At 38.1% G+C, this 25,161-nt stretch overlaps 2 protein-coding genes across 2 annotated transcripts; one reads left to right on the top strand and one right to left on the bottom strand.

Annotated features, from left to right (window-relative positions):
* Positions 1-1,567: 1,567 nt before the first annotated feature.
* On the top strand, positions 1,568-5,809 carry LOC145781827 (protein mago nashi homolog). Its single transcript, XM_082593509.1, has 4 exons — positions 1,568-1,725; positions 3,512-3,681; positions 4,018-4,140; positions 4,658-5,809. The coding sequence occupies exons 1-4, from the start codon at positions 1,638-1,640 to the stop codon at positions 4,715-4,717; spliced, it is 441 nt and encodes a 146-aa protein (XP_082449635.1). The 5' UTR covers positions 1,568-1,637; the 3' UTR covers positions 4,718-5,809.
* On the bottom strand, positions 4,993-24,631 carry LOC145781819 (inactive ubiquitin carboxyl-terminal hydrolase MINDY-4B-like). The gene is made up of 11 exons (XM_082593499.1): positions 24,486-24,631; positions 23,588-23,615; positions 22,576-22,698; positions 19,779-19,898; positions 18,651-18,754; positions 18,080-18,299; positions 16,866-16,931; positions 16,601-16,735; positions 15,798-15,971; positions 6,413-6,593; positions 4,993-5,925 (listed from the first exon to the last, which is right to left on the bottom strand). Exons 1-11 carry the CDS (start codon positions 24,569-24,571, stop codon positions 5,765-5,767), a joined length of 1,398 nt encoding a protein of 465 aa, XP_082449625.1. The 5' UTR covers positions 24,572-24,631; the 3' UTR covers positions 4,993-5,764.
* Between the last annotated feature and the right edge of the window lie 530 nt (positions 24,632-25,161).

Here is a 25,161-nt window from a genome sequence, read left to right as displayed (position 1 = left end):
TTGATCGGAGTTTCTGCAAACATTTTAAAAGGGTTTAGGTTGATCAAAGTTTTCGCAAACATTTTAAAATTTCTGGTAATGGTCCTATCCTAAGAGTGATTATATTGTTTGTTTGCGGAAAATTTTTAAATGTTTGCGGAAACTGCGATTGGCGACTTCGGCTTTTTTTATTTTTTTTCTCGATCTTTTCAAGGTACAAACTGATGGTACAAATTATTCATGGTACGAATGAAGTTGCATCCGCCACAAAGTACCTAACCCAAAGCACAGGCATCGATGATGTAACGTCAGAGGAGAGGTGTCCTGTTGGGTCTCAAAAAGAGGGTGGAGAGATTTATCTTGCCTCGGTTTTTGTTAATAATATTATTTGAAAAACCCATCAACAACTATTGTCAAAAAACTGCTGGGTTGCAATTTTTATTCCAAAAAGTTGTCTTCACCAAATGTCTTGTAGAAAACTTGGCAAATCGGATCATGCTGTGGAAATTTTGGATCGTCTGTGTAACGTTGATTGACGAGCTTGTCAGCAAAGTCTGTTACGACTTTTGGCAATAGGTAAATGACCCGTTTCGGTGCAGCCCATTCAGAGATGACCATTTCAGTGCGGAATGTGGATGCTTATGAAAATGTAGTTTTGATGCTGCTTCTATTTATTTATAAAAAAATATTTACTCCCTGTTAATGACTTCATCTTTTACGTCTACTACTTCCACCAGCATAGGTAGCCTACTTTAGTGCAGTTTTAGAAGGAAGTTTTTGCTAGGAAAAATAACTTTTTTGTGTTTTTTTAGACATGAACCAAACTCTCATCTGCAACTGCATTAAAAAAATCGTTGCAGATTAATTATATAATAATAACTATAAAATGAAATAACAGTTGTTTTTTAAAACACTTATGTTTTTTTACTGCATACAATTGAGGTTTCGCATTTATTTTTGTTAATTTGAAAAAATGTCTTTAGCGCGTCATAGGTTTTACTCTACCATGTTTTCATTGGGCCTCCTGTCCATGTTTCAGCCTTGTTTGAAGTTTAAAATTTATAATACTCTATCTTTGGATAAAACTTAATAAACACAAGATGAGATGTGGTAGGCCTATCTGAAGATAGGCTATTTGTTTCACTGTTACTGCTGTAATTAGTGTTTGAAAAAAAGTGATACATTTGATACCTTTATTTTATTAACATTAAAAATTAGTCATAGCTCAGTTGGTTAGCGCATGACTTCTGGAACAAAGAAGCTTCAAAATCAAGTGGCGCTGGTTCGACTCTCGGGGTGTGCGCTTGAGCAACGCACGTTAAGGACTGCTCTCTATTTAGCGGCATCTAATGGATAGAATAGTTTCCCGCCAACAAGACTTCAACAATCGGAAACTTCACTCTGTCAATCTCGGTGTCCGAGCCTGCATCAGTGATTCAAAGCTTCTAGAAGTATGCAAAACCGCCAGGATTAAGTTTTGCAAGAAGCTTTCCCAGTCCGAGGATAAAGATTCAATCAATTATAATAGACAGCTTGTGGCATGCTAACTTCTTTTTACAACTGATTTAACAAGTTTGTGTTTAGTGGTTCATTTGTGAGAAACGTATATATATACCTCTGACAGATATATTATTCCCTAATTAAAATTCTCAACAAAAATGTCAAGTGAATTCTATTTGCGATATTATGTTGGTCACAAAGGGAAATTTGGTCATGAGTTTTTAGAATTTGAGTTCAGACCTGATGGTAAGAGTAATTTTAGTTGCTAAGCAAGTTTTGTATGTTTAAAGTAGTCTCCTTCATGGCATTACTGTTATTTAATTTGTTATTATATCTTCCATTTTAACCTATGTTTCCAAAACCTTACTCTGAAAAGAATGCCTGATAGTTGCACTGAAAATAAGACAACTGAGTAGTGTTGGGCGATATATCGAATATACGATACGATATCTTTTCAATATCGATATTTATTTCAATATCGTTCGATATTTTAACTATTACGGCCTTAACTCGTAACTGCAAACTCCTATAAAAACATTGCCGAGGCCAAACGGCAAAAGTTGAAATTGCCTCGGCAATTGCTGTGAACGTTTATTACGAAAAAAATTGTATCAAAACATGTGAAACGAGAAGCGAAAAATACTCTAGAGTAGTCTATCACGACTGCACTGTTTGATTTGTTGTGATGTAATAATACCAAAAGTAGCGATAAAGCGAACAACAAGATACGCACGCTGTTGCGGTAATTCACTCACGTTATAACTCACGGGGAGGAAAAGTAAATTAATTTTGGTTGATTCAATGTTCGAGTCAGCACAAATCGATTTAATTTTCCCGGCGGGTTATATTGCGTAACAATGCCTAATAAGAAATTGACGTTTGTTTTACGTTAATTCGACATCTAGCGATTTAATTTTCCCGGCGGGTTATATTGCGTAACAACAATGCCCAACAAGAAATTTACGTTTGTTTTACATTAATTCGACATCTAGCGACGTTGAATTATCATAAAATAACGTTAATTGCTCAACCAAGTACCGGTAACAAATTAATAGCTCCCTGGGAGAAGATTGCCTTGATTTACGTATGCAGTACACAAACATAATTTCGGCACAACTGGGATACTGTGAGCAACACAGAGTCTGTTTGCTAAAGAACTAGCTGTCATAATCGGAATCATCAGATGCTGTATCGGAGGATGAGGTTGTCGCGTCATCACTGGAATCGGACACATCAAGCGGCTCATCGTTTGGATGTAAATCTGCACTGTCTTCGCCGTTCGCAATGAAGCGTCCACGTTTTGCCGCTTTCGTGCTTTGATACCCAGTAACCCAACCGGCAACCATACGCCTCTTTCGCAGAGCTCCATCAGGGTGTTGACTACGGAGCTAATCTGTGGCATAACGACTGGGACTACTGGGAGGAATGTCTAACCCTAACCTTACAAGCGCTCGTGTGGCCTCGGCATGTTTATTGCCGACGGTAATGCGCCATTCAGGCATCTGCGTCGGCAATCACCTCGGCAATTGCCGACACTAATTTCGAAGACTGATAACACTTTTCTTAATTAGAACAAAAGTATCGAATTACCGAGTATTTTTTCAAATATTGTATCGCTTTGTTTTTTTTCGATATCGCCCAACACTACAACTGAGGTCCTTAAACTGAAGTCAAGAATTCTATCTTAATACCATACATGCATTTCAACCATGATTAAATCAATAGCCTAATTACATTGGTCATTCTGACCTTTGGTTTTGAGTGTACTTAGAAAGTGATTCCTGCAGAATTATATTTATCATTTGGCAACCATCGTAGCTTGTGGATCCTTATTCCTGAAACCAACTTTGATGAAAGGCAAAGGATGAACAATATTTACAGTATATATATATTTATTAGTCTTTGCAATTACTCTTGCAAATATATGTAAGGAAAAATTTTCTGACTTTCAATTGCTGCATTTACATTAAGCTTTCTTGGAACTTTTGCCATACCTTATCAGCTTCGCATTTGTATGTTTGCCGCTGTTTAGGTAAATTGAGATATGCCAACAACTCAAACTATAAGAATGACACAATGATCAGAAAAGAAGCATATGTGCACAAAGCTGTCCTTGAAGAACTGCAAAATATTATAGAAAATTCTGAAATTATGAAAGAGGATGACACCTTGTGGCCCAATCCAGACCGTGTTGGCCGTCAGGTAAGAGCCTGGTGTTTTACGAAATTTTGATGTGCTCACTTTGGCTTGTGACCATTTTCATCTTACACTTCTTTTTTATCAAATTGTTTTGGCGCTGTTATATTTTTTTGGTTCAGGTTAAAATAACAACTAATTGACAATGTTGCCACGACGACAAATGCATCATTTAAAATGTAAAGGTTTAACTGAGCCTATCACAGGTGATTGTTATTTCCCAGACAACAAATCAGCCGTTTTTACATTGATTCAACGTCTGCAGACGTTGAATCAGTGTAAAAAGCAACTGATTTGCTGTCTGGGTTCAAAGGCTAACATGCTTGATATAAACCACAACAGGAACTTGAGATAGTATTTGGGGAGGATCATATTTCCTTCACCACATCAAAGATTGGTTCGTTGGTTGATGTGAGCGAGTGCAAAGACCCGGATGGCTTGCGGTGTTTCTACTATTTGGTGCAGGTAGTAATTTTTAACCATTATACTTAGTTGTATCGCATCGATATTTTTGCTTTTTATTTCTCACCTCTTTTCTTTATAAAAGATGAATTTACACATTTCGGCTTTTTTTAGGTAGGACCTTGGCATTTTTCATGAAGCCAATCTTTCTTGCTAAAGTAAACTCTCCACCTGTTGATAACCTAGGCTGCTATAGTGAAAGACTTCAGATACCTTTACAAGCATATACTACTGATGATAGTGCTGCACAACAACGCGTCAGAAGTGAACTATTATGTCGTATTTTGATCTCTTATAAAAAAAATTTGCTACGAGTGAAGTGCATCTTTCCAATAGTCTTGATGACAAGTTTGTGTTTATCTCCAAGACTCCAACACAAGGTCTGCTTTTACCTCGCGCTCTGGTTGACTTTTTGTTTGTAAATTGTAATGAAACATTGAGTCTGTTCTCCATGATGAACGTGCCTTCTTGTTCGACAAAACGTCTATTGTAATTGTGCAAATGTTTTCATGTGTTGCAGGATTTGAAGTGCCTGGTATTCTCTCTCATAGGACTTCACTTCAAGATCAAACCGATCTAAATTTGCCTGCAGACGAGGAAAACTCAATGGAAAGAACACGGCTGTTTTTGCATCACCTAGTTTACTGGCCTACGATTGCCACATAGTAGGCGGCCAGAAAAACTATACCAACAACATTTGTATTCGTCCCCGCGTGTAGTGTGAATAATTAGTCATGCCAATGACTAACGTATTGGCCAATAAAGGCAATTTATGCCTTCATTGGGTAAAGACAACTTTTGCACAGCTACACTAGTTGCGCGGATGCATGCACCACGGCGTGTTTGCAACAGCAGTCAAGATTGATTTCAGTAATCTATTGCCGTTTTCCATGCTACTGTCGTGCAACTGAGCATCGTAGATAACGTTAAGTGATTGCAGTCGTATCATCGACCTGTGTATTAAATGTTTTGGTGGTTTACTTAGACTGAAATTACTTTTGCCCGAACGACCATGTCGAGCAGTTTGTTTGGTGAATGTGCTAAAAGGATTGTAAACAAAGCATGAAGACATTGATATTGTAACGATTCCTGACTTTTTTTTGGGCCTTTTGGACTCATTGTTCTGATTCCAAATATGTACCCAATCTTGACCCAGCAATCTTACCATACCTTTGCTAATTAAACAACTTTCTCTTTGGCATTAAATAAAGTGTACGAATTTAACCTGAATTTTTCGAGATACAGTATACATTTGTAGCACTTGAATTGTAAGCGTTACACCTGCCTCAACTGCATAATATCGTACACTTTGATCAAGTGTTCGATATTATCATATATGCGCAAATGAACTGGCATGAATGGCAAACAAGACATGTATGGGATAAAACACGAGTGTCTGGCTCAGTGCAGGCAATTGAGTGGGTTTGAATTTTCCCCGTCCACACTGACGTATCCTGCTCTTACTAGAGCTGGGTAGTCATAGGAATATGAAACCGCGGTTGACGTAGCATCTGATACGCTACTTTTACGGGGCACTTTTACCTTCAACTCATATTGACATATAAGCTGGCTACTGTAGCAGGTTACTTATGTATATGAATTTGCAAGTGGTCAGTTTGATCGATATTCAGTAATACGGAGACTCTCCGTTCCAGTCGATCGCAGCTTGTGGCCATTTCGTGAAAATAAGATTCTCCAAAGACGGTTGCTTCTTTTCCTTCTCTTCCTCATCGTCCCAGATGGTGATTTGCCGGTCAAGGTTAATGGATTCTACTCTTGTTCTTGTGTCTGCGCGACAAAAATTAAATTAAATTTTTTCATCGTGGCAGGACGACAACATTTGTTCTATTATTTTCATTGACATGTGAACTTTCACTCCGACCATTAATTCACCACCCAGGTTAGGCTACAACTATCCCAGCTGCTCAACTTGCTTTTTTCGTTTTTAAAGAAAGAAAAAAATAACAGCTGCGCAATTCTTGTAAGAAAAAATTGAGAGTAGTTTCATGTTGACCTAAATAAAAAATTTTGTTGACGAAGGTAACAAAACTGCGATAAAACGAGAGAAGTTAGATAGGCCTACCAGATATTTAACTACTAAGCTGCCGTTTATTCTGATGAAACAACTGTAGTGTAGGCTAAAGCGTCAGTAAGTCCAAAGTAGCCTATATACGTTGTCAGTAACTTCACTGGCGTGTCGTAGAAATGATAGCTACAATATTTTGACTGCATATCCACGTTACAGTGGTCATGAGAATACATCATGCTGGATTACCCAAAGTCAATATTGTTTCATTGATCTGCGTAAAATGGCCGTTGTAGTAATGCAAATTAAAGTAGCGCTCCGTCTTCCAATCAGTGACCAGATCTCGCGAGGTGCAGAATATCATCCCATAAGTGCCATTGACTTGAGTCACCCATATTGGTACGAGTGGTGTCTTGTACATGCTTCCCACCTACAAACAAGATGAAGGACCAGATTAGCGAGTGGGTTAGATGATTATATACCCACAACACACTCGGTCTCATTAAACCGAACTAAGATCATAAGCATTTAGGCTACCGTTTAGATGTGGAGTCACATAGGCTTACAAAAGTGGATATCAATTTTTTCAGCACAAGGGCCAAAATCCACATTTTGTAAAGGAAAGGGCCGCAACAAATGAAAAGATGCAGTATACCTACTTAAAAGCTGGTTGAAAAGATCGTTCGTCAATTGGTTGTGATATTTGTAATTTAATTCCATCTATTTTGCTAAGAAGTGCTTTGCAGTAGTAAGATGTGTTGAGCACGAGGCATTTTTTGTGCATTGGCTATCAAGTTAAGATATTTTCCCTATGGGACTCGAAAGGGCCGTTGACAGGATATCTCGGGCCCGGTACCAATTTATTTTCGGGCCCCCTTCATCGACAAAGTTATGAAAATAAAGGTTGTGTACAAACTTTTATTGATGTCGTTTAAGCATGATCATTTTACAAATTCTGCGCAATCTTAAAATTTCTTGAACCGCAAAACTTATTATCTCTATCTAGCGGTTGCTTTTTTGAACTATTGTTTGTCACATGGCTGTCATATTCTGTCTGTTTACTGGTGTATTATATACAGAAATAACATGCACTTCTACTTTGATTAATTACTGACAACAGAATGTCCTTCCGGGATACTTGCCAGGGTTGCCAAAAAATAATCTGGTAACCGGTCATAAGCATAACATAATAATCACATTTCAATACACTACATCCCTTCCTTCTCGGTTTAAAACGTAGTTTTCAAAGGCATTACTTCTTTCGATAAAAACCTATTTTACATTAAATGATCATAACAGGTGATGAAAACTTGAACCAAACGACGCATCATCATTAGGTTTCGTTTACGTAAGCATCATTCATGCAATCTATGGTATACACAGATTAACTTTAAGTACCAACATTTACTGTCAAAAGCGATATGGCCATAGTCCAAAGATCATGATTAACACGTTTGCTTCTACTTTTTACACTTTGAACTTGAAATTGTAGTGGAGAACAATTAAATAGATTACCACTCAATTAACATGACGTTTAAACAAATAGACATGCATTCCAAAGCTAGTCTTTATAACGAAAGAACAAAAGGAATCATAGGCATACAAGTCTGCATTCTAGTCACTTCAAGTTACATAATCGTTAAAGCGAGCAGGTTTACTGACATTACGTGTCGGACGAGTACGTACAGGTATTGAGGACTCATTCGAATCAGCGTTCAAGGTCATGTCCGCAGGAGGTGAGTTTACATTTTCATCACTGGTGTTCAATTTCTTAAAAAACGACGAATTTCGTGTCAATTGAACCCCTTCATTGTTTTGTACTGTCACTTCCCCCCTTTCCTTCCTAACTACCTGTTGGGTAGCGCTATCAAAATTTGCAGAAAGTTTATTTGATTTTTGACTTTTAACCAAAACTTCATCTCCAACCCGAATATCTGAGTCGACAGCACGTCGCTTAAAGTCAGTATATAGTTTACCGTCTATTTTACCCTTCCAGTCTCTGTCTCGAATCCCTTCATCAAAGATCTGAGGTTCTCGGCACAGTTCAGGTAATTTAGACTTCATTTCTCTGCGAAACATCATATAATAAGGAGTAGAACCTGTAGAAACTTGCGGAGTTGAACGATATGCCATTAGAAATTTGTTAATCTCATACCGCCAATGTTTCTTTTCAACTTGAGCAACTTTGATTGCCTTTAACAATGTTCGATTTTGTCGTTCCACCTCACCGTTTGCTTGAGGCCATAATGATGTTGTTTTGCGGTGTATTACTCCATATTCTTCTAGAAAATTCTCAAATTCAATCGATACAAATTGTGGACCATTATCAGTTCGCAATGAGTAAGGTACTCCAAACCTTGAAAACATGGGCAGAATCGCTTGAATCAATGTTTCGCTTGTGATTGATTTCAAGATTGCAATTTCGTAAAAACGACTAAAGTAATCTACCACTACCAAAATGTTCTCACCACTTGGTAATGGACCAAGAATATCTGCCGCACAATCTTGCCAAGGCCCACTTGGTGGCAATACCCGAGCAATTGGTTCTGGTCTGCAAAAGTCGCTGGTGACTTGACATCCGTGACAAAGTTTACACATCTTTTCTGCATCAGCATCGATCTTTGGCCACCACACCTTTGTGCGTAATCGATTCTTTGTCTTGACAATGCCTTGGTGACCCTCGTGTGCCATATTGAGCACCTTTTCACGCAACGTAGCAGGTATAACGAGTCTTGTCCCTCTGAGCAACAAGTTTCCATATGTACACAGTTCATTTTTTACATGCAAAAAGCTTGTGTCTGTACACTTGGACCAATTTCCTGAATGAATATAGTCCCTAATTTCTGACAACCGTGGATCAGCAGCTGATTCTTGTTCAAGTTCTTCTGTAGATAAAGCGACTGGCATACTTTGAAGAACAATAGATCTCACATAATCATAAGGTTCTTTTAAATCTCTGCTTTCTTCATAGGGCTCTTTATTTAGCCTTGACAATGCATCAGCAATGTTAGTTTTCCCTGGACGATAGATAACACTAAAATCAAACGATTGTAAACGCAATACCCAGCGTTCTATTCTTGCTGATGGTCTTGATTTCTTCGTGTAAATGTATTGCAGGGGCTTATGATCTGTTTCAAGTTCAAAATGTCTTCCAAATACATACAAATTGAATCTTTCACAAGACCAAACCAACCCTAGAGCTTCCTTTTCCGTTTGGCTGTACTTCTTTTCCACATCTGACAAACTTCGAGATGCATAAGAAATGACTCTCCACATTCCATCTTGTAACTGTGTCAACACAGCACCTAGACCAACTGGAGATGCATCTGTCACAATTCTTGTCTTACAGTCATTCCGATAATATGCCAATGTATCAGCCTTTGTGATCGCTGCTTTTAATTTCAAAAATGCATCTTGGTGTGCTTTATGCCATTCAAACTTTGCAGTCTTTTTGGTCAAGTCTAGTATAGGCCTTGCAATGGTTGCTAAATTTGGGATAAACTTAGCTGAAAACTGAACAAGACCCATGAATGATCTGACTTCACTAGCTAAAGTTGGAGGTTGTGCTTTTTGAATAGCTGCAATTTTCTCTGCACTGGGACTTACCCCTTGTTGGTGCAAGTCATGTCCAAAAAATGTAAGCTTTGACATTCTAAACTGACATTTTGTTTTATTCAAAGTCAATCCAGATTTTAACAACTTTTCCAGTACCACATGTAATCGACTGTCATGTTCTGTCCTGTCTTTTCCATAAATGACAATGTCATCTGCAATGTTAGCAACACCATCGCAGTTCTTCAATAAATCCCAAATAATTTTCTGATATTTTTCAGGAGCAGAACTCAGTCCAAACATTAGCCTTTTATATCTGTATAGACCTCGATGTGTAACAAATGTTGTAATATGGCGGCTCGTTTCATCCAACATTATTTGATGAAAGCCCCATTTTAAATCCAACTTACTGAAAACTGTACTACCATTGAGTTGATACAACAGTTCTTCAACAGTGGGAATTGGATGTCTCTCTCTAACTATAGCCTGATTGGCTTGTCGCATATCAACACAAATGCGAATGTCACCATCACCAGGCCCGCAACCAGCAAATATTTTCGGGGGGGGCATTTAATTTTTATCAAAGAACAAACATTAAAATGATGCATTGTGACATTTTTATGTTACTGTCCACGCCCATTGATAGAGTGTGTGGCACTACCATGCTACGGTTCAGTGGTCATAACTTATGTCAATCACGTTTTTGTTTAGTACAGCATTAAAGGAAACTAGCCTTTGTAACCTTTTCTCATTTAGCTATGACTACCCAAGGAAGAAAATTACAATATCACAGTAATGTGTTCAGTCGGTTACAAATAAAATACAACATCTGTAGGCTACGAACTGCATTGGCACGACTGGAGTCATAAATTAATCAATAACATATATTTACATCAACATAAACAAACAGATACATATGAATAAACTCAACACGGTAATTACAAATTACAATCCTGAAACATTTTGTTGGCTCAGCAAGCTTTTATGTTTGTAGGCCCAAAGAAGTTGACTTTGCAAATGCAAAATGACATTTTAATTTAGAGCATATTGTCTAACTTTCTACTTGATTTGGCAAGTTCGTTTAACACCAATTCCGCGCTTGGAATTTGAGTACTATGGATTTGCATGAGAGCTAGTCCAGAACCCCATAGTGCTTCTAAGGTAACTTTTCAAGCGTCGTAGACAGCTAAATGTTCTTTCTGCAGAAGTAATTGTGACTGGAAGTGTAGCCAAAATTATCAAGAGTTTGTAAATGTTTGGATAAAACTCTGTTTGGGATTCTATTGCTGACACCGCATCAATCGCACTTGCTGGCCTTTCACTTTCAAGAATTCATTTAAAATCAGATTTACAAATGCCTAAGCCCAACTGAGTAGCTTATTCACCACGCTATCGCAGCTGCTTTTGATCTCGAATTATTTAGTTGTTTTTAAACGCTTTTTATGGTGATGATGGATGCTGACATTATGTATACGCTAACGAAACAGATAATAAGGATGCCAGCCTAATTTATCGAACAAAATTGTTAGTATAGCTTCCAACCAGCGTAGCCTACTTTCGGTTTCGATAGTCTACACTCTACAGTACGTGCACGGACATTTTGCCGAAAGGACATATTGCCGAAAGACATTTTGCCGAAGGACATTTTGCCAAAACTCATTTTGCCGACAGGACTAATTACCGAATTCTATAATTTTACCAACTTGTCTAATCGGCATTTAGTCCTTTCGGCAATTAGTCATTCGGCAAAATGAGTTTCGAAAAATATCTATTTGGCAAAATGTCCTTTTGGCAAAATGTCCTTTCGACAAAATGTCCGGATACCCTACAGTATGGCTGTACGTGTACGACGTATAGTAGGGCCTACATTTCATACTGCATAAAACGCTTAAAAATTTTTCAAAAAATTTCGGGGGGGGCAAATGCCCCCAATGCCCCCCCCTGGTTGCGGGCTTGACCATCACTCTTAGGTATGACTACCAATGGAGAGATCCAACTTGATGGTCCTTCTGGGACTTCTTCTATAATATCAGCATCAAGCAATTCATTTAACTTTACATCTACCTTTTCTCTTAGCGGAAATGGTACTCTTCGAACAGGTTGAGCTACTGGCTTAAGAGAATCATCAATATGCAATTTTAACTGATAATCTTTTAACAAGCCAACACCAGTAAATAAACCATCATATTTAGACACAATGTCATTATCAACTTGAGGCTCAACATTATTAGCACCAGATTTAACACCATTTACATGTATTGGACCAACATGCAACAAACCTAAAGTCTCTGCAGTGTCTTTGCCCAATAGTCTGTGTCCATCGGTATCTGCTACAACAAAGTCAGCAACACATACTTTTTGTGTAACTTTTGATTCAACCTTTGCCGTAAATGTTCCTAATGTTGGAATTGGTTTCTTACTTCCATACGCGTACAATGTTTTAGCAGATTTCCTTGTTGTTGCATTAATATTGCATGTCTTCAGCCATTCCCAAGTTTGCTTGTTCACAATGTTGCATGATGCACCGGAATCAACTAACATGTCTCCCACAGACACACCACCAATGTTTAAACTTACACTGCACAGCCCATGCGCTGAATTTTTCATTGAAAAAACATTACTTGATGTACCAAATTCATTTTCACCCAATCCTGAATTATCTATTTGATTAGCATTAGATTTTAAAAAGGTTTTAGATTTTGCATTTCTTTGTTGATAAAACTGTGTTGTATTCCTTACTTTTGATCTGCATTTCTTTTGAAAATGTCCCAGATTTCCACATTTGTTGCACTTCTTCCCTCTTGCAGGGCACTGCCTGTCAAATTTGAAATGACCAAATAATCCACATGCAAAACACTCTTGTGTGTCTTTGCCATGTTTTGACTTAACGTGACTCTTTCTTTGTATAGGAACTGAATTTACTTCATGCTGCAAGCTAGGTTCTAATGATTTTCTTTCCATCATCTTAACCTGTGAATTAACTGCTTCATGTGCTCTAGCAATTGCTAATATATCATTTAACTGCACATCTCCTTTTTCCAAAAACTTTCTTCGTAAATGATTGAAATGACACTTATCAATTACTTGATCACGAAGTTGGGTATCCAATGAATCACCAAATTCACACATAGCTGCCTGTTGTCGCAGTCTGCAAACAAATTTGTTCACCGGCTCATCATGTTTTTGCATCAATTGCCTAAAAACATGGCGTTCAAAAGGTACATTAGCCTTAGGAAGAAAATGATCATCCAACAATGTTAAAGTCTCTTGAAGAGTTTTACCTTCATTGTCTGGAACCAAAGAAAAATAAATTTCTTGCACATCCACACCAGCAGTGTGCAGCAGCAGAGCCTGTTTTTGTTCATCACTGGTGACACCTTTTCCAGTGATATACAATGAAAATGCCCGTTTCCATCGCTTCCAACGTTGTCCCTGGCTTTGTGCATCACCACTGACATCAAAGGGTAATACAGCTGACACCTCGCAGGTAACTGCAGCTCCATTCATGATGCTCACTAGCAGTTTGGACAACACGATAAGAACAATTCACTGTCTGCTTGGACTTCTTGAACTAATAGGCTACAGATTTAAATATTTTCCTCGTCGCCAAATGTCATATTCTGTCTGTTTACTGGTGTATTATATACAGAAATAACATGCACTTCTACTTTGATTAATTACTGACAACAGAATGTCCTTCCGGGATACTTGCCAGGGTTGCCAAAAGATAATCTGGTAACCGGTCATAAGCATAACATAATAATCACATTTCAATACACTACAATGGCGCTAGAATATTATTTCCCGATTCCATTGAAGTTTCACTGGTCATTCTAAGCCAGGGGTTTTTAAACTTTTTTTTAACGTGGACCCCTTAAAAAAAAATTGGTTTGCGTGGACCCCTTTTGTGGCCTAGTCAGAAAAACTTTTTTGATCATCATGAATTGGACATAGCCTAACGCAATAAAATTAAAATTAAGAAATAGCGAATGCAGATTGTTTTTCAATATCTTCGATTTAATATCATTAACGTGAAGGATGCTGTTGTTTGTTTTCTACAAGAACATGAAATTGTGACTTCGTCTTCGATAGGGCAACAGCAACACGCATGTCATCCTTTGCATCCAACCGGTTTCGACTCTTTGTTTTGATAGTTACCAAGGATGAAAATCCTGACTCACATAAATATGTAATCGCAAAAGGGATTAAAGCAGCCATGGCTCTCTACCAAAAGAGGATATGCTTTCGTCAACGAACTCCAAAAATCGCCAATACTTTTCGTATTGAAGGACATTCTTAATGATTCCATTGTCCTTAGTTCAATAAACTCATCTTTTGCAAGGTCCTCATCACTGATAGATTCCAGTTCAACGAGGAAAGGGTAACGTATCCATGCTGTATTTTTAATATCCTCTGCGGCTAAGCAGTAACCTCTGAAAAAGTTTTGCAATGCTTTCAAATGTCTGCACATGTCTGTGTGCAGAGAAGATGGTAGAGCATTACAAACTGCAATTCCATTTTGAAGCATCAATCCTTCCAACGTTGAGAAATTAGAATAGTTGTTAGTCTCCAATCTCCTTTTCCACAGAGATAACTTGTCCTGAAAAGCTTTAAGTTTTTCAGAAGCGTCCATAGTGGTAACGGCAGGGCTTTGAATAGAACGATTTACCTCATTCATATGAGTAAAAACATCCAACAAGTAAGCTAAACCTTGAATAAACTCTTTACTGTTAAACTGCTTTGAAAGTTCAATATTTTTGTCACTTAGAAAAAAAGAAAAAGCGCTTTAAAACTTGTCCCCTTGACAGCCAGCGAATTTCTGTGTGATAAAGGAGAACATCATGTTCCGCTCCCATTTCTTCACATAACCTCTTGCATATTCGATAGTTCAAAGCACAAGCTCTGGTAAAATTAACGATTTCCACACTACCAGACAAAATTACTTTCAAATTTGTTGGGAGAGTTTTCGATGCTACAGTGCATGGCGATGTGAAAAGCAATGAGTAACGATGACCTGAGGAAAATCATCAGCGTTGTTTAAACTTAATCTCTTTTCTTTTGAAACTTTTATTCCATTTTTGGAATTATACACTAAGATTTCCATTGGGCCTTCATGGACCCCCTAAAACTAGTCCGCGGACCCCTTGGGGGTCCACGGACCCCAGTTTAAGAACCCCTGTTCTAAACTAACCAGAAGAGCATTTACAGCACTGCAGACAGTCAGAAAGTTTTCAATTTGATTTGGAAAAGGTGTTTGGGCCTCGGTCTAACATTTGCTGATTGCTGCAATCTGAAAAGGGGTTTTGGTTTAATTTTTAGTGTAGTAATCTTCTTACCTGTGCCATTTCAATTTTTGAGTTTGAACAAATATTAGCCTGTTTATTTTGAAATTCGTGTTTAGGGTAATATTCGTGGTTAGGGAAATCACTATAGGCTTACTAGACTAAATTCTTATCACCTCTACCCAGGGTGTAATAAATTGGGGGGGCGTAGTTGCTGAAGTAAAGGCGGCCGAGAGAAAGGAACTGGCCACCCTACTCTCCTTAATGCCGTAGGCTTGGTACAATGAGAACCTTATCTTCTCATACCCGACACTTGAATCAAGTATGGGACCACCTTTACTTACTGTTTGGGGGCAGAAGTGGTTATTTTGCCACCAGAAAGCTAAAGTGGGCCCGTACCCATAAGAAGGCCCGGTACTTTACCATTTGACGGCTGAAATGGCTGTTTTAACATCTGATGGCAATTCCTTTAGCCTAGATCTGATTATGTTAAGATCTTGATAATGGTTGGAGTCGCGGGGAATTTTTTAAATCCGGCTTCTTAAACATTCCGGGCCCGGGTCCAAAAGCACAACGTAGACCCCCTGTCAACGCCCCTAGGACTCGACTCCAAAAGTAAATTAGATGATCACATTTAAATACTTGTGTCAGCTCCACATCTGACTGCAAATCTAGCAGCTCCAGCTGAAAATCGGGGCCGGTGGCTGAATCTATTACCACATAGGTGCTGCAAATGTTTTTATCAGGAGCAGAAAAAAAATGATATCGTTAATACGTCTTTCCATAATTTACCCTAATACCTGCGTTCTTTTTTTTTCTGGTTCGTTTTTATCAAAAAATAGAAATCCAAATTCACTTCTACAACGTAATCCAGATAGCGGTTGTTTGAGAGCTTGTCCTTTAGAATCACAGCGAATGATTCCATTGTGCAGATAAGATGAGGCATTACCCGTGAGAAGAAGATTTACCAAAGCCTATAGTAAAACAAAAATACAAGACAAAAATTTAACACTTTAGGTGTATAGGTAGGCTACGCTTAAATCAGCAAATTATTGTCCTTCCCGTTTTGTAAGTGATCAATTAACCTACTGCGCAGATGTGAAACATTTTTGTGATATTTAATTTTTTTTTTTTTTTTTGTCGTATCCAGGCTTACACCCGGTGGTTGAAGATTTAGATTAAGTGGACGGGAAGGCAAGGAAGCCAATCTTCGTGTCCACCTTCAGGCATGCCGTTAAGTGTCCTGCCACAGACACAGCCACATGCTCTTGAGCGGTGTCGAACCGGCGCCCTTTCGATTGCCGTTCCAGTGTTCTCACCACTCATAGTGTTCCAGTGTTCTCACGTTCTCACCACCACATATTTAATCTAATAACCACCAACGGTTAAAACTAGAATAAGATGTCAGTTTGATTGCAATGCAAATACCTGCGCTGAGCATAACTTTGCATATATTCAAAACAAGTTATAATAAGCATAGACTTATGTTTAGGCTACGCTTGACAGGTTATGGCAAACTTAGAATTATGTGTAGTGTAGCCTACAAACTACGTTTTAAACGATAAACAAACATTCAATGATAAAAAACTTTTCACTTTCTTACCTGTGTTGTGCGGGCGTTATCGGTCAAAAGATATGAATGCGACTGATTCAAGTCTTTCACAACTGCGTCGATGGTATGCGAGAGTACGACGCTGTATAAGAGCATAACTGCTCCCGGGTACATCCGTGAACAAAACTGAAAGATTTCGGCAATTTTGTCACAATCAACTAATCTCTAAGTTAGGAAATTACATCAAACCAATATCAAAAAGCCAAATAAAGTTAACGTTTACATTTTTTCGTATAGACCTATCCTTGTTACTTACGTAATGGATGTTGCGTCGTATAAACTTCTTAACTTCGGCTTTAGTGTTCAAAGAATAAAGCCACAACTAAAAATTTAATAAAATTGAGTTTTAGCTACATATCTAACCAATTAAAGTTAACATTCAATTGCAAAGGCATACAAGAGTAGCTTTACTTTTCTGCAGGACTTCGTTTCGATTTTGATAAATTTACGTTGAAGCGACTCGCTCCGCTATGAGCGAGTAAAAATACTATAGAATAGGCCTGATAATTGAATATGTGCATAGCTTAGGAGAGACCAGGGTTTGTCGGAACATCGGGTTAGTTGAAAAGTTGCTGTTTTTAACTTCGCGAACATAGCCTGCTTGTAAATGTAAATCTTCACTGCCCTTAGCGATTGATAACAATGATATCTATCAGCCGCATTAATTTCATTGGGTTCAGAGCAAATGTATGAAAATGCTACACTACAGGTTTGTCTGATTTTTAAGCTTTGAACCAAAATTCGAGCTTGCTGGAAAACATCTTCTAAATCTAACGTCATGATTTTGAGCAATAAGTGAAAGTCCTGTGGTCTATGTTGACTGTAGTCTGTAGAAGTGTAGGCCTATAGGTGCCATAGTAGCCTACCAGAAAAAGAAAAGAAAGTTCAATTCCCTGGTTTGACGGCTACAAGGCAGTAGGCTAAGTTTGCATATTCAAGAACATATGGGGTTATTTGAAACCTTTTTAATGATGTTAATTGAAAAAGATGTTATTGGTCACAATAGGTTGATAAACGCTTTTGACATTGATTGACAAACAATTTTGAACACTGCATATATTAAATCTTTGCAGGTTATGTCTTTTCTGTTAACTTGTCAGGCTACAACTCACCATAGATTGATTGACGTGGAAAACTTTTGATTGTTGACATCGATTGACAGACACATTTGAATGTTGTAGGCTATATTTATAAATCGATGTATGTTCTAACCAGGGTTCTAACTAAACCTATGCTGAGCTTCAACAACCCTTGCCAATGGGGTTTGTTGAAACATGCGATGTAAGCTATGTCTGAGATAATTAAATTTCAAAAACCTGAGAAAATTTCCATTCAATCTTATGTCATAAGCTGCACAATATAGTAGTCTAATGCTACACCAAATAACGTTTTTGAAACTTATTCTGAATTATAGTGATTTAAGTTGTATTAATGTTGTTCCGAATAACCCCGGTCTCTCATATGTGTTACTTTTTCAGTGAATCCATCTTCCACAAAGCGTTGCTTGGTTAAAAAGCAAGGGTCGTGTCCTACAAGAGTTATTATGACTTGTCTTCTTTCTGCGTTATCATTTTCCAATGAATCTATCGATTTTGTGTTTCTATTAAGTGGAAGACCGACTTTCCAAAGCAGATTAGAGACAGCATCAGTGAGAGCGTTCATTTGCTCCATTTGTGTCGGTTTGGGAGATCTGTCAAAACATCAGAAATTATCTGTTTGTGCTGAGCCATCCAGAATATCTTTCACTTTCGTGCTGGTTAGCAAGTGTGTGATGTTGGTAAATTAGAATGGGACTGTTTACTATTATGAAATATTTTCTTGCGTTTATTTGGTGACAGCAGGCTGGCCTACCACGACATGTTGAAAACGATAACCAGTGTTATTTTCAACGTTTCAACAGTTAGCTGACAGGTTTTTACTTTGTGTTAGGTTACACAAACCAAATCATAAGACCGAGTGCTATTTCTGTTTTTTTCCTGTCTTAGGCAAAAGCTTCTGTTACTATCAAGCTATTGTAACCTAAGTTACATAAAAATCTTGCCTTTTCCCATAGTATGTGGATTCCTCTTTATTGTTTTCTTCAAGGAACAGGAAAGACTGCATTACGTAGGCTTGAACGCAAAGTGTAAGAGCACGTGGACCAGGCTAAAATGACAATAAATATAGAATAACATAATTATTAGTAGGAAAAGTGTTGTGGACCATAGCCTACACGCGATCACATAGCCTTAAACTGCTCATTTCTCTCCCTTGTATTGGCTTTCCCAACTGGATTACTTGGCAAGAAATCTGAGACATCTTACCACCCAGCAAATAACTGACTTTCTAAAGCAAAATTTGTGTTGATATAATATTATTTAAAGAGAAACTTGGGTCTATGTAAACTGTGAAGGAACGCACCACCAGTGCCGGTCTTTGGGGTGTGCAAACCGTGCGATCGCACAGGGCCCGCAAATTAGAAGGCCCGCAATTTACTCAAAAAATACAGTAATTTTTGTCATTTCCAATGGAAAAAATTCAATTCGATTACGAGAGACTCATCTTTATTACCGAAAAATGCCAAAGAAAACATTCTTATCCTTTTGCTATGCCACCGGACAGCACCATTTTACAGTGATATTCATACCCAAATTTTTGTTGAACATGCTCTCAGAATGCACCAAATTCAAAGCAATTTTTCAAAATTTTTTGGGGGAGGCTCCCCAGATCCCCCGCCGCTGGGTATATCGCCCGGCGGCCGTCAACCCCTCTCCCCTTTCAAAATACCTAGCTACGCTACTGAATTAGATCATTGTCATTGGGGCCCGCAAAGCATATTCCGCACAGGGCCCGAAATACCCCAAGACTGGCACTGACACCACACACTTAAAATTAAATCTAGAAAACATATCCTTTAAATGTGTGTAAGCTAATAAACAAGTAGGCTAGCCTACTTCAGGTATAACGTTTGTCATTTCATTGTTATTGTTGATGGTACGGTACATCAAATAAAATAAATTATATAGGTCTTCATAACTACGTCAAATAAAGCCCCAGGTTCATTAACATCTTAATCCTGTCTTACTGTAAATAAATGTTACCTAATGTTGTCTATAAAAGTTCTAAAATACTGCAGCCGACTAGGATTTAGTAGCTAGCTAAAATAATAAAACATTAACTTGAAACTTACAAACGAAGCATCCAATCCGTACGGAATATCAGACTTTGTCTCACGGAAAGTGAAAAAGGATTTTCTCCAGTCAGTGGTAAAAGATTGGGAAGCATATCCAAGAATAATGGTACGTAGATTCTGGAAATCAAGATCAAACGTTATTTATTTAAAACTTCTGCAGCACGTGATACTTGCTGAAGTTACACCTCTAAGATGTTGGATAACCCGTAACCCATACTTTTTTTACGATCTGATATCGAAGTAAAATTTTTGTCTATTGGTTAACCAAGATTTTTTTAAAACTGTGAGTCGCGACGTCCTGGTGTCAGGCCCGTAACTAGGGGGGGCGCAGGGAGGGCGAAGCCCCCCCTGCAAAAACGTTGGCACCCCTGGAAAAAATTATGTTAAATTAGCTCTGTTCGCTGACTTTTCAGTTTTACACTCAATTTTCTTGTGTTTAATTGTAAACATTGTGTGTTTAAGGGTGTGATAGAATCAGTGGCGTAGCCAGGGGGGGTTGAGGGTTGCAACCCCCCCTTTGTCACACGTGTGACGTCACGATATTGAGATTGATGCTTAGTCTAAAAAAAAATTGCCTAATTTTATACAAAACTGTATTAAAAGAGCGAGTTTTGCCAATACCAAACATCTCAGCCAGGAATTAGCAACAAGAAAACATAGAGATTTAACTTTATTTCCGAAAAATGCCGAAAAAAACATGATCTTATCCTTTTGCTATGCCACCGGACAGCACCATTTTACAGGAATATTCATACCCACATTTTTGTTGAAAATGCTCTCAGAATGCACCAAATTCAAAGTAATTTTTAAAAAATGTTTGGGGAGGCCCCCCCGCCGCTGGGTCGTCAACTCCCCCCCCTTTCAAAATTCCTGGCTACGCTACTGGGTAGAATGTTGTCTCTAAAACAAAGTTTGCCTAATTTTAAACGAAACTGCATTAAAAGAGCGAGTTTTGCCAATACCAAACATTCAAATATCTCAGCCAGGAATTAGCAACAAGAAAACATAGAGACTTAGCTTTATTACCGAAAAATGCCCTAGAAAACATGATTTTATCATTTTGCTATGCCACCGGACAGTACCATTTTACAGGAATATTTATACCCACATGTTTGTTGAAAATGCTCTCAGAATGCACCAAATTCAAAGTAATTTTTCAAAATTTTCTGGGGGAGGTCCCCCCAGACCCCCCGCTGCTGGGCGTCGCCTATGGCAAAGACGCTGTCGGGCTTTGCCCGCCGCACGTCAACCCCCCCCCCTTTTTTTCTAAATTCCTGGCTACGCCACTGACTGTTTCTATGATAAACTAGTCTAATGTAAACGTTGTATTAGGCCTACGATTAATGTTCTTGCGTGAATATACCCACATTGTGTACAAACGTCGTTTTCGTACATGATTCGGAAGGTAAAAGTTGGGCCCCCTCTAGAATACTTTTTGCCCCCGCTGCTGCTCCAAGCTAGTTACGGGCCTGCCTGGTGTGTCGTTTCAATTTTCCAAGGGTGTCGCACAATGATTCCGTTGTGTATCTAAACTCGAATGCGGTAATAAAATGCTTACACTTACAGATATGATGATCCCCTTATAATGTTTAATAGCACTAAAGATTGAGACAATTTAATTATGGAATCAGCTGAAAATTGGTATCGTGTCTACATTTTGGGCTCAATATCTTTCGCTTAGATCAGGGGTCAACAAACTTTTTTCTCTGAGGGCCGGATTGCTGCGAAATTAGCAGCTGCGGGCCGGATGCAAATTGCGAAAAGATATACAACTATTCAGAATCTCTATTGACTTGAATTGAGCACAATAAATAACAAAGTCAGCGGTGGAATAGCAAAGTTGTGATGAAAATCGAAAGGTTGCTGAAAAAGTTATCCCCTGCTGTGATACACTACAGAGCATCGTGCTCTTGAAAAAACATTAAATCTTTCCAAATTTGGCCCAGACTGTCCCCATTTGTGGTGGCCCAATGATAAAAACAGAATACCAACATGTAGGCTGCCTGGTGGAAAAATGTACATATTCAACATAGCCTACAACAACGAACTACAAGCTCAACAGCAACGTCAGTCCTTTACAAAAAGTTTGGTAACTTTTTTTCTTAACAGTTGTAGTGCAGCTGTTATTTCCGCACCACGTGGCGGGCCGGATAAAATCAGTTCGCGGGCCGGTTCCGGCCCGCGGGCCGTAGTTTGGTGACCTCTGGCTTAGATCAACCAAGCATTTCGACCATTTTGCTCCTATAGGCTTACACTCTTTATATAGCAAGTAGCCTTTTTCTTAGAACTTCCATAGCAATATGCATTCTATCATGTGTAATATGTTCCATCCAATGCTCGTCAATAAAATCAAGCTTGCTGAGTAAACGAAGACGACCTTCAAAGGCAATTCGCACAAAGGATATCTTGATTGACATCGATGAAAACACTTGCGAGGTGGCGTGGTTTTGTATGATATGTGTAGAATAAGCTTTGGAAGACATTGTTTTATTGGTAACCTACTTTTTAATCTGGAGTTTAATAACAAATGGCAGCCGCCAGCCGGACGTTGCAACACAAAAACGTTACGACTATGACTGGATTTACTATGCGCATGATGTAGACACTAGACAGACATCAGATGCGTCAACATCTGCCCTCTAGACACCTTAATAATACGACCACACAAGGAAATTACTTTTGTATAGAGTATGTTACAAATAGCAAAGGTTTGCCTGCGTGTCAAATGATGTTTTCAAACTTTTAGTTACTAGTGCTTAGCGGCTAGTTGGCTAAACATAGCCTAGCTACCGACCTTTGCAGTTCTAAGATCTACAGGCCTTCCATGATACTTTGTCTGAGTATTGGGACCATGGGTGGGCGGATGAAACTCTTCAACATGTTTTTGAATGGGTGACTTCGGTTGTGGAGTGGGACTCTAAACAAAATAAGAGAATTATTCCAATGGAGGTTTACGTTTGGTAATACAGTACTACAAAAATTCAAATATCTCGGTATTGTGGTGAATTGAGATGCAAGCGACAAAACAGAACGTAATATAAGAAGATCCAAGCACAAACTAGCTTCCAAGAAATAAAACCATTTCTTTGCAATAAAAATATCTTCTTTAAGAAAAGGTTTGGAGTTTTAAGTTGCTATATTTATGCTGTCATTTAATACATTTCTGAAACCTGGAATATTTCAACAAAATGGCTGATAAAATTAATGCTTTTATGGGATGTGGTGCTTACCCAGAACGCAACGTTTTTCATGTCTTGTAAAGAAAACAAAGAAGTTTCACAAGTGAACCTAGCCAAATCTCTGTTTAAAAATATTAATGCCAGACACTATAAATTTTTTGGCCATGTAACCTAATAGAAGGAGAGAGAGAGAGAGAGAGAGAGAGAGAGAGGGAGAGAGAGAGGGAGAGAGGGAGAGAGAGAGAGAATATATAAATAATAAATAAAAAACTGAAGCATCTCTGTACAACTGGTAAACTTTTGGAAAGCGAGCACTGGCAATCAAAGACCAATTCATCTGAAATAATTTAACGATAAGGCAGAAAAAGCCTAATCTTTCATACAACATATCATAGGAATACTTGGTCTAATTATTATTCATCCGAAGCCGTCGATGTCTGGTTCAGGCAAGGCAATTGAAGAACGCTACAAACAAGCCATTGGTCAATCTATTCTAATATGTGAATTTTGGCTGATGTTTTATTTGATCAACTAAGTAAGCCTATAAAAGTGCAAGTCACGTATTGCCTAAATTAAAAAAGCCTGTGTGGTATTTTCAAATTTACTTATCCAATGTAACCTACTCACAGCGTCTTGTAGTATATGGGATGTCAATCTGTAAAAAAAAACAATAAATAATTAGAAATAGGCCTATAACGGCATACAGTATGTAAATTACAGTTTGTGTGTCGTAGTCTACGTTAGTTGGACTAAAACGTATGCCTCAAAGCTGCCTTCTATGACGAAAAACCTAAATGAGAACGTAGGCCAACATATTTTTAGGTCAAAATTTACTCATTTGTTGCTAAAATAACAATCGTGCCCAATTGTAATATCGCCTTGCTCCTAGTTCCCTGCAATTTTCTTTGCATAAAAAGGCTGTGCCATCCAAATCCAATCCCTTCACAGCCCAAAGTTGAGCCGCTTCCCATGGTTTAAAATTTTCTTTAAACGAATAAAATGGTTTTTGCATTGAAAAAATCTTGTTGAACACCAAAAAATCTTGGAAAGTTTTTTCAGATATTTTGTCGTAAAACAACCGTAAACTTATTAACAATTTCTTTAATTTTTTTGTGCTGGTGTTTTTTGTCCCTGTAGTATCTAAGCACGTAGGCTACTTACTGCCTTTGCTTTGAAATGTAGGCTAATTGTGAACTACAAATTAGAGTTCAGACAAATGGTGCACTTTAATCAGGTGAATACGCATAGCCAAATTCTTTGCTATTATTACTTTTTACGAACCATCTGGCTTGGCGGTTTTCCATGAAACAGCGGCCTGTTGAAATCACTTATTTGCAGCCTGCAAAACCATCAACACTACCCAAACCTGTTGGGTATCTCATTTGACACCAAATACTCAAAATGGAATAGAGCATTCAAAGCTATATGTGGACTTGTTAGTCACTTAACACCTCGCAGTGAACTTCAATAAAAAGACCATCAGGCTTGAACAAAAATAATAATGATGATGACACAGACTACTTACCCTTGATCAAAAACATGCACTAACTTCTGAAGATTTTGATTCGGTGAATTTGAAGCAAAGCTTGGAAAATTTTCTTTTTCGGTCATGGTATATTTTCTTCTGTTACACTACCAGATGGAATAGGCTAAGATTAATGACATTTTTAAAGTCTAGCGGTCTATTGAATTCATTTGCATAAAATGAAAACAAGCTAATGTCAATACTCAAGAGGAAGTAATTTCAGCTATACAGTTTACTTATGCTTGCAACCAAATTGTTAGTGTTGCTACAATTGACCTCGCCAACTTTGGCTTTGAAGCTCTCTGATAAGCCACTTGTGAGTGAACATTTGCATCGATCGTCAATGTCAAAGAGTAGAGAGGATTGTGAAGTGTGATAGACTTTAAATTGTGACAAAAGTCGATCTCGAACTCGGGTATTTTTGGTCTTCCATGGTAACAAAAACTGTGTGATTGGAATCAAAAATTTTTTCGGGTTGTCAGTGGCCTTGGGTAATACAAATGTAGCATGGTGACCTATAGGCCACCATGAAATGTAGCCTATTTTGAAAACTCTATAAACCTGCTCGATTATTCGTAAGCACTGCATGAAGTGAGGTAAACCTAATATTAAATTAGCCTATTTGAAGAATAAAGTCAACTTGTAAGCCCAGTAAGCTTTGTCTCTCACTTTTGTT

The sequence above is a fragment of the Aplidium turbinatum genome, chromosome 1, assembly GCF_918807975.1.
Source record: "Aplidium turbinatum chromosome 1, kaAplTurb1.1, whole genome shotgun sequence".
Lineage (NCBI taxonomy): Eukaryota > Metazoa > Chordata > Ascidiacea > Aplousobranchia > Polyclinidae > Aplidium > Aplidium turbinatum.
The sequence above is the reverse complement of the archived record's forward strand: the minus strand, read 5'-3'. Positions and strand labels throughout refer to the sequence as shown.

Excerpts from the sequence above, each read along its gene's own strand:
- LOC145781819 (XM_082593499.1), bottom strand. The coding sequence starts at position 24,571 with ATGACCGAAAAAGAAAATTTTCCAAGCTTTGCTTCAAATTCACCGAAT. Across the intron at positions 18,755-19,778 it reads ACGGATTGGATGCTTCGTTT|CCTGGTCCACGTGCTCTTAC; the intron begins GTAAGTTTCAAG and ends TTGTCATTTTAG. Across the intron at positions 6,594-15,797 it reads CAGAAAAAAAAAGAACGCAG|GTGGGAAGCATGTACAAGAC; the intron begins GTATTAGGGTAA and ends TCTTGTTTGTAG.
- LOC145781827 (XM_082593509.1), top strand. The coding sequence starts at position 1,638 with ATGTCAAGTGAATTCTATTTGCGATATTATGTTGGTCACAAAGGGAAA. Across the intron at positions 3,682-4,017 it reads CAGACCGTGTTGGCCGTCAG|GAACTTGAGATAGTATTTGG; the intron begins GTAAGAGCCTGG and ends AAACCACAACAG. Across the intron at positions 4,141-4,657 it reads GTTTCTACTATTTGGTGCAG|GATTTGAAGTGCCTGGTATT; the intron begins GTAGTAATTTTT and ends CATGTGTTGCAG.